The 10168-nt window shown below is 39.6% G+C and overlaps 1 protein-coding gene across 1 annotated transcript in view; it reads right to left on the bottom strand.

Annotated features, from left to right (window-relative positions):
- Positions 1-255: 255 nt before the first annotated feature.
- Positions 256-10168, bottom strand: part of LOC103089889 (zinc finger protein 791-like) — a 15978-nt gene continuing 6065 nt past the window's right edge. The window contains exons 3-6 of the mRNA XM_007461122.1: positions 2309-2435; positions 2049-2109; positions 878-1666; positions 256-793 (exon numbers count right to left, since the gene is read on the bottom strand). Coding sequence (XP_007461184.1) covers positions 256-793; positions 878-1666; positions 2049-2109; positions 2309-2435 — 1515 coding nt within the window. The remainder of the gene's footprint in view (positions 794-877; positions 1667-2048; positions 2110-2308; positions 2436-10168) is intronic.

The following is a 10168-nucleotide window of genomic DNA, read 5'->3' as shown; positions in this document are numbered from 1 at the left end:
CCACATTCCTTACAGTCACAGGGTTTCTCTTCACTATGAGCTCTTTTGCACGTTTCTAATGAAGTGTAATCTCTGCAGGATTTACCACATTGCTTACAAGGTTTCTCTTCTATGGGAGTCCTTTCATGTGTTTTCAAACTTTGAAAATACCTGAAGGCTTTCCTGCCTTGTTTACACTGACAGGCTTTCTCTCCAGTGGGGCTTCTTTCATGTTTTCAAAGTGAAGTTGATCAACTAAAGGCTTTTCCATATTCCTTATTCACAGAATTTCTTCTCAGTATGAACTCTTTTGTGCTTTTGGAAGGAAGTGTAATATCTGAAAGCTCTACCACATTGTTCACATTCATAGGGTTTCTCTCCAGTGTGCAGTCTCATGTGTACTCTTAAGGTCTGGTGATGGGAGAGGGCTTTCCCACATTCCTTGCATTCATAGGGTTTCTCTCCAGTATGAGTTCTTCCATGTGACTGTAAGGAATTGTAATAACTGAAGGCTTTACCACATTGTTCACATTCGAAGGGTTTCCCTCCAGTATGAATTTGTTTGTGTTTGTGAAAGGAAGGGTAATATCTGAAGGCTTTACCACATTGTTTACATTCATAGGGTTTCTCTCCAGTGTGCAGTCTCATGTGTATTTTTAAGGTTTGGTGATGGGAGAGGGCCTTCCCACATTCCTTGCATTCATAGGGTTTCTCTCCAGTATGAGTTCTTCTGTGTGATTGTAAGGAATTATAGTAACTGAAGGCTTTACCACATTGTTTACATTCATAGGGTTTCTCTCCAGTGTGAATCCTTTGATGTATTCGAAAAGAACTAGGAGAAATGAAGGCTCTCTCACATTCCTTACATTTATAAGGTCCATCTCCAGTGTGAGTGATCATGTGTGCTCGAAGGCTTGAGAGACCTCTGAAGGCTCTCCCACATTCCTTACATTCATAAGGCTTTTCCCCAGTATGAATTCTTTCATGTTTTCGAAAAGAACTGGGACAACTGAAGGCTTTACCACACTGCTTACATTCATAGGGTTTCTCTCCTGTATGAGTCCTTTCATGTGTTCGAAAAGTATGATAATATCTAAGGAATTTTCCACATTGTTTACACTGATAGGGTTTCTCTTCACTGTGAGTTGTTTCATGTGTTCGCAATGAAGAGGAACAATTAAAAGTTTTCCCGCACTCCTTACATGTATATGGGGCATCTCCAGTGTGTGTTACCATGTGTCTTCGAAATGCTGTGCTCCACATGAAAGCTTCCCCACATTCCTTACATTCATAGGGTTTTTCTCCTGTGTGAATCCTTTCATGTGTTTGAAAGGATGCGCGGGAATGGAACGCTTTTCCACATTCCTTACATTTATATTTTTTCTCTCGATTGTGATTTTTTTCATGCGTCTCCAAAAACTGGAGATAGCTAAAGGCTTTACCACATTCCTTACATTTATATGGCTTCTCTCCATGTTTCTGATACTCATATGGTTTACGTTCAGTGTGACAGCTCATGTGTCTCTTAAGGGATGAATGACGCGTAAAGACTTTTCCACATACACTGCATTCACGTGGTTTCACTCCAGTAGTTTTCTTGTTCAGATTGAGATTTGGAATAAGGCTGAAGTTTTCTCCACATTGACTACCCTCTTTACTTTCACAGAGTCTCTCTACCACATGACTTCTGTAAAAAAACAAGGAGTATATTATCAATGAGGTCTTTATTAACAATTTTATACTCAATAGTAGGATATTTGAAGTACATTTTTATCACTTATAGCAGTAGTGTAGGTTTTATGCCTTGTCTGAATTGTTTCAAGTTGAATATAAGAAATGCTCTTGCAATCATCAAAACAGTGACATTCATATAGAGTTTATTTATAGTGTTGAACTATTTTGCAAACACTGAACATTTATGTCACATAAGAAAGTAATTTTGGTGAAAATTTTCTAAGAATAACTAAATTTGGAGCATGCATTATTTCTTTTAGTTCCTTCTTTTAAAACTGCATAACATAACAGGATACTCACATGAGGCACTATTTTATATTGTGAGTGTGACTTACCTTAGTTTTCTCCCCTGGTTTTTGTACTGATCTTCAATGTCATGATCTTCCCATTTTTCTCCTAAATTGCAGACCAAGAAAAATGATTCCAAGATATTAGAAGTTACAGAAAAACTATCTAAGTCCATTGTTGGCTGTGACCATGCCTAGTTTATTTAGCAACATCCTGCATTTCCACATTCAACATCTTGGAACAATGTTAATGAGCAAGAAACATGTGTTCTCTAATTGACAAAGTAAAGGTAAGTTGTCATCCTCACCTACTGAGGCCAGGTTCCTCAACGTTTCCCGCATCACATCTCTGTAGAGTTTCTTCTGTGAAGGATCCAGTAAAGCCCACTCCTCCAGGGTGAAGCTCACAGCCACATCCTCAAAGGTCACTGAGTCCTAAAACATCCCAGATATGTGTATAGTAGGATGTGTGAGACTAACAGCACTGGACATCTGTACACCATTTATACGAAGGTTACGTATGATTCTGTCACCTCCAAACATTTATTCTATGACTTGGTCATCAGAAACTTAGTCTCTGTCCATACTTCCTCATAAGTTTAACAGCATCGTGAAAACATGCAAATTATTTACATAGTTTTATTGTGATTTCGTCACATCTTATTTCTCTCTAATTGCAGGGTCCAGAGCATGTTGGGAAATGACAGAAATGCTACACACATGAAACAAATATCATTTTAAGATCATGGATTCCTTGTGAGGAAAACTCTTTCCTTGCCCTTCTTATTACCCACCATTTACAGCACACCATGAGCCAAAGGGTCAAATCTGCATAAGATTTTACTAAATAAAAACACAGTGAAAACTAAAAGCTTTTACTTCTATTCCTATCACCAAACATGAGAATCCAGAACACCTGTAGAAATCCAGCTTTTAATAAGGTCCAGCTGGCTATTTCATCCCTAAGTACTCCAGGCCTTTAGAAGTAGTGTGGTATGATGTAGCTGGTGGAATGAAAATATCCTTGTCAGGAAGTATTGCTTTTAACTTGTGTAATACTTACCACAGGCTCAGTTTCCCCTTTCTCTCTCTGGTTTGATGGACTAGAAAGTTGTTTGGAACTTAGAGTTCAGATACTAGGAAGAAGATGTCACAACTTAGATCACAAAGTCCCTATACTTGTGCACCTTGGGGCTGCTTAGAGGCACACAAAGTGCTGTAGTATGCCAGAAGAGCTCTTTATGGCAGAACCAGAACACTGGGCCCTGTGCCTTGTTGACCTTGAGGAACAGCTTCAGACTGCAAGTGTGTTCACTGAAAATCACAGTGGATTCATGGCTAATTTGCCCATAAAATATATGAAGGATTCAGCAGTGCTTTCCTCCAAACAACTCTAAAATCTCCATTTTCAAACAGCAGGAAGAAGTGTTTCCCAACCAGCCATTCTAGAGGCTGTTCTCCCAATTTCTCTAATTCCCAAGCTCCTATCTGGTCTACAGAAGTATGATGGCTTGACCACTGAGCATACGAATTCCTTTGTTGATGACACCACATACTATCAATAGTGAATGAAAGGGTTTACTTCCATAATTGAGGTCTCTGGGGAAAGTAAGGCATACTTCTCCAGCTGCCATGAAATGGCTTGAGAGAGAAACAAAAGGTGCCTGGACTTTTTTTTTTAAATTGAGGTTAGGGGGTGGGTTTGGGTGAGGGTTCACACACAAGAACAGGATCTTATGAGGACTGACTGTTTTGCTACTGCCAAAGGAAGGAGCACCAAGGCACTCTCATCACTTTGTATAGATGTGGGTCAAAGAGAAATGAGGGGGGATGAGACTTTAAGGTTGTCAGCAGCCAGTCATCAAAAACTGGAGTCAGAGAACTCTGGTTTCTGGTTTTGGATGCCATCATTCCCAATCTCATAGAAAAAAGTGAAAACACTTGAAATCAACAACTCTTCTTAGTTCCATCAGAGCTCTGAAGTCACAGGAAACCACTGGTTTCAAAATTGGGAAACAGAAAATAAAGATACAAGGCCTATACTGAAAACAATCTATTTCACCAGAAGCTAGTTCAAAGACAAAAAAGAGCAAACAATGCAGAACACAATATCCATGAACTGTAGGACAATGACAGAATGTTTAAAATACACACAATGGAAATACCTGAAGGAAAAGAAAGACAGAAAGGAACAGAAGAAATCAGTGAAATAATAATCACAGATTTCTTCAAAAATTAATCATTGATGGCAAACCACAGATCCAGGAAGCTCAGAGAACACAAAATGAAAATGCTAAAAAATGTACACCCACGACGCAGTGGTTAAGAATCTGCCTGCCAGTGCAGGGGACATGGGTTCAAGCCCTGGTCCAGGAAGATCCCATATGCCACGGAGCAACTAAGCCCGTGCACCACAACTACTGAAGCCCTAGTGCCTAGAGCCCGTGCTCTGCAACTAGAGAAGCCACTGCAATGAGAAGCCCACGCACCGCAACGAAGAGTAGCCCCCACTCGCCACAGCTAGAGAAAGCCCGCACAGAGCAACAAAGACCCAATGCAACCAAAAAATAAATAAAATTAATTGAAAAAAGCACACCCAAGTATATCACATTCAAACTGAAGAAAAAGAATATATTGAAAAGAGCTAGCAGAAGAAACACCTTAGTTATGGAGAAAAAAAGATTTAAAAAATGTTTTATTTTATTGAAGTATAGTTGATTTACAATGTTGTGGTTTTTTTTTTTTAAAAGACCTGTCCTTTGTTTTATAAATTTATTTATTTATTTTTTTCTGTGTTGGGTCTTCGTTTCTGTGCAAGGGCTTTCTCTAGCTGTGGCAAGCGGGGGCCACTCTTCATCGCGGTGCGTGGGCCTCTCACTATCGCGGCCTCTCTTGTTGCGGAGCACGGGCTCCAGACGTGAAGGCTCAGTAGTTGTGGCTCACGGGCCTATTTGCTCCGCGGCACGTGGGATCCTTCCCAGACCAGGGCTCGAACCCGTGTCCCCTGCATTAGCAGGCAGATTCTCAACCACTGAGCCACCAGGGAAGCCCAATGTTGTGCTTTTTAAAAAATATATATATATTTATTTATTATTAATTTTATTTATTTACTTATTTAGGCTACACCGGGTTTTAGCTGTGGCATGCATGCAGGATCTAGTTCCCTGACAAGGGACCAAACCCGAGACACCTGCATTGGGAGCTCAGAGTCTTACCCACTGGACCACCAGGGAAGTCCCTACAATGTTGTGTTAATTTCTGCTGTACAGCAAAGTGAATCAGTTATACATATATATTCTTTTTCATATTCCTTTCCATTATGGGTTATTACAGGATATTGACTATAGTTCCGTGCTATACAGTAGGACCTTGTTGTTTATCCATTCTATATATAATAGTTTGCATCTGCTAATCCCAAACTCCCACTCCATCTGTCCCCCACTCCCTCTTGGCAACCACTAGTCTGTTCTCTATATCTGTGAGTCTGTTTCTGTTTTGTAGATAAGTTCATTTGTATCATATTTTAGATTCCACATATAAGTGATATCATATGGTATTTGTCTTTCTCGTTCTGACTTACTTCACTTAGTGTGATAATCTCTAGGTCCATCCATGTTGCTGCACATGGCATTATTTTATTCTTTTTTATGACTGAGTAGTATTCCTGTTTTTTTTTTTTGGTGTGCGTGTGTGTATATATATTTATATATAGATGGATATATATATATATATATATATATATATATATACCAATCTTCTTCATTCATCTATTGATGGACATTTAGATTGTGAATAGTGGCTTGGCTATTGTGAATCGTGCTGCTATGAACATAGGGGTATCTTTTCTAATTATAGCTTTGTCTATATGTCCAGGACTAGGATTGCTGGCTCATATGGCAGCTCTATTTTTAGTTTTTTAAGGAACCTCCATACTGTTTTCCATAGTGGCTGCACCAACTTACATTCCCACCAACAGTGTAGGAGGGTTCCCTTTTCGCCACACCCTTTCCAGCATTTGTTATTTGTGGACTCTTTTTTTTTTTTTTTGTAGACTCTTTAATGATGGCCATTCTGACCAGTGTCAGGTGGTACCTAATTGTAGTTTTGATTTGCATAGAGAAGAAAAAGACTTGAATTAAATCAGACTTGTTTTCAGAAACAACACAAGGAAGAAGAGAGTGGAGTGAAATACTGTACAGGCAGGCATACTTCATTTCATTGTGCTTCACTGTATTGTACTTTGCAGATTTTGTGTATTTTACATATTAAAAGTTTGTGGCAACCCTACATTGCCAGATGATAGCTAACACTTTTTATCAATAAAGTTTTAAAATTGAGCTATGTAGATTGTTTTTTAGACATAATGCCATTGCATACTTAATAGGCTACAATATAGTATAAACATAACTTTTATACGCACTGGGAAACCGAAAAATAAGTGTGACTCACTTTATTGTGGTGGTCCTGAACAGAACCCCCAATCCTGTATTTAAAGTTTTGAAAGAAAAAAGAACACTTTCTCGGGACTTCCCTGGTGGTGCAGTTGTTAAGAATCTGCCTGCCAATGCAGGGGACACGGGTTTGAGCCCTGGTCCGGGAGGATCCCATATGCCATGGAGCGACTAAGCCCATGCACCACAACTACTGAGCCTGCGCTCTAGAGCCTGCAAGCCACAACTACTGGGCCCATGTGCCACAACTAATGAAGCCCGTGCGTCTAGAGCCCACGCTCCACAACAAGAGAGCCCACTGCAATGAGAAGCCCGTGCACCACAATGAGGAGTAGCCCCCACTTGCTGCAACTAGAGAAGCCCACACGCAGCAACGAAGACCCAACATAGCCAACAATAAATAAATAAAATAAATAAATTTTTAAAAAAGAAAGAATAAAGTATGGTTCTTTAAAAAAACCCCAAAACTCTTAGTTTTCAAATCCCAAAGCTAGTCCTTTGAAAATATTAATTTAATAAAAGTGATAAACATCTATCAAGACAACTGAGAAAAGAAGAAAAACAGAAATTACTAAATCAGAAATAAAAGGAGGAAATAACCATGAAAAAAGATTTGACACCATCCAACATCCATTTATGATAACAAACTAGAAATTGAGGGGAAGGCTCTCTTCTTAAAAAAGAACAACTACACAACACCTGTAGGTAAGATACTGAGTTGTGAGAAGCTGGATGATTTACTGTTAAGAGGGGAATAGGGCAAGGAAGTTTCCTTTCACTGCTCCTATTAAACAATGTACTGGAAGCCCTAGCCAATGCAGTAAGGTAAGAAAAAGAAATAAAAGGTATACAGAGTGGGAAACAACAAATAAAACTTTGTTCCTTATGACATGATTGTTTATGCAAAACATCTGATAGCATCCACAACAATAGAGATAAGCCCTGGAATTAGTAACAGTGTATAGCAAAGTTGAAGGATACACAAGTCAATTGGTTTCCTATAGACCCACACAAATACAGTCAATTGATCTTTGACAAAGAAGTAAAGGCAATTCAACGGAAAAAGTAAAGTCTTTTCAACAGTGCTATAAATAATGGATATTCACATAGAAACACACATGAGCATAAACAAAATGAAAGTTGACACACACCTTACACCTTTCACAAAAATTAACTTAAAACAAATCATATATCTAAATGAAAAAGCAAAAACCTTCTAGAAGATAACATATGAGAAACTACAGGTGACCTTGGGTTCGGTAATAAATTTTTCAACAAGACACACACAAAAAAATCCACAAAAGAGAAAAAATGCTAAGTTTCACTTCATTAAAATGAAAAACTCCCCCTCTAGAAAAAGTGTTTAGAGAATGAAAAGGCAAGTCACACACCAGGAGAAAATCCTTTGTAAAACACTTATCTGATAAATGACTGATACCCAAAACAACCAAAAAACTCTTAAAGCACAACAATAAGATTACAGATACTCCAAATAAAAATGGGCAAAAGATGTGAACAGACAACTCACCAAAGAAAGACAGATGGAAAATAAGGAATTTGAAAACATGCTCAACATACGTCTCTGGGGGATTACAAATAAAACAATGAGCTATCACTACATACTTATTAAATGCCAAAATTTTTGAAACACTCAGAACACCAGCCATTGGTGAAGATGTGAAGCTATAGATAATCCTTATTCATTGTTGGTGGGAATGAAATTTGATATGCCTGTATTGGAAGACAGGAATTTTATGTCAAAACTAAATGCACTCTTACTTCTCATACTAAGATCCAACAATCACACTTGTTGGTATTGACCTAAATGAGTTGACCTCACGATTTCACATTTTCACAAAACCCTACATATGAATGTTTGTAGGCATTTTATTCATACTTGGCAAGGGTTAAGAGTTAAGCAAGATATCTTTCAAGAGTCAAATGGATAAATCAGTGGTATATCCTTACAATGAAATACTGTTCAGTGATAAAAGGAAATGAGGTATCAAGCCATGAAAACACATGGAGGAACCTTAAAAGTATACTGCTAAGTGAAAGAAGCCAATCTCACAAAGCTACACACTGTATGATTCCAAGTGAATAACACCCTGGAAAAGACAAAACTATGGGCCAGTAAAAAGATCTCAGGCTGGGCTTCCCTGATGGTGCAGTGGTTGGGAGTCTGCCTGCCGGTGCAGGGGACACGGGTTCGTGCCCCGGTCCAGGGGGATCCTGCATGCCACGGAGCGGCTGGGCCTGTGGGCCGTGGCCGCTGGGCCTGCGCGTCTGGAGCCTGTGCTCTGCAACGGGAGAGGCCACGGCAGTGAGAGGCCCACGTACCCCAAATAAAAAATAAAAAAAAGATCTCAGGCTGTGAAGGATTTGAGGGTTGGAGGGAGGGATGAATGAATAGGTGGGGCATAAAAGATGTTTAGGGAAGTGAAACTACTGTATGTGATACAGAAATGAAGGACACAGGTCATTAAACATTTGCCAAACCCACAGATCTTATAACGCAGAGTCAATGCTAATGTAAACCATGCAATTTACTGTATCAGTATTTGCTGAGCAATTTTAACAAATGTACCAGTTAAACAAGAAGTAAAAAATAGTGCAAACTGTGGATGCAGAGGGGTTATATGGAAATTCTCTATACTTTCTGATCCATTTTCCTGTAAACCTAAAACTACCCTAAAACAACTGAAGTGTTTTAGAAAAAAAAAGATGAAGACAAACGAATTACAATTCACCCCTGATTTGACTGACTGATGACTGAAACAGGACACCTTTCATTCAACTGATTTGAACTTATTCAATAAGGCAGTATGGTGCTCCATGAGCCTGAGACCAGTAAGAGAGGTAAAACTTCCACTGAATGCCATGTTGAAGAGAACTGCACTGCATATTCTGAGAAGTGCCATGGTTACTATCAATAGTGTCTAGAACTCCAACATGGATGAGGATTGTCCTGGCAAGACCGTGTGTTCTGGACCTAGGGCATGTTAGATGAGATTTACCTTGATTTATATTTTTGCTATCTCTTGAGTTCAAAGGTTCCTAAAATTCTTTTACCACAAAGGGGCAACTCTTAGACAATCGTCCAAAAGTCTGTGAATACAAGTAGATGAGGCCAGTTTTGGTCAGTAGTAAGATGAGACTGCCTGATGTTTGGTTAGTGTGACCCTGGGGTTTGGTCATTCATCAGGGATATCACAATTAAGGGATGAAGAGCAGGAACTCTCCACAGAGCTCATCGTGTAGGAATGCATACTGTCATTCTTAAAGTCTGTGCACACCCAAAAGCTGTGCATTCTGTCAATCCCAGGGAAGCCTCCATCTAGGGAAGTGGTGACCCTTTCCAACACCAAAGCAGCTTTCAAGGGACTGAATAAGGAAGAGGCCACCCTCCTGCAGGAGGCATAGGCCAGGACAGGTTTGACTCCATCATGTCACATGCAGGTTTTGGTAGGCATGCCAACCCGATAGGGTGCTATTTCCAAGGTTAAAGGCATAATGGGCAGCTCAGCAGAGGATCGCATGCTCAGCACTTGTGAGAGCCTCTGTTTTCAAGAGAGCCCGGTATATGGTGATAATTGAAGTTCTAAGGCAGTTCCTTGTACCAGAAGAAGCCTATAGACAACTTAAGGCCATCATGGGTAATTCCAGGAGGCATTAGCCTCTATACTGAGGGAGACTCCAAAGGAACTAACAGGAATG

Source organism: Lipotes vexillifer, unplaced genomic scaffold (genome assembly GCF_000442215.2).
Source record: "Lipotes vexillifer unplaced genomic scaffold, Lipotes_vexillifer_v1.1 scaffold469, whole genome shotgun sequence".
Taxonomy (NCBI): Eukaryota; Metazoa; Chordata; class Mammalia; order Artiodactyla; family Lipotidae; genus Lipotes; species Lipotes vexillifer.
Note: the sequence above shows the minus strand (reverse complement) of the source record. Positions and strands in the feature narration are given on the sequence as shown.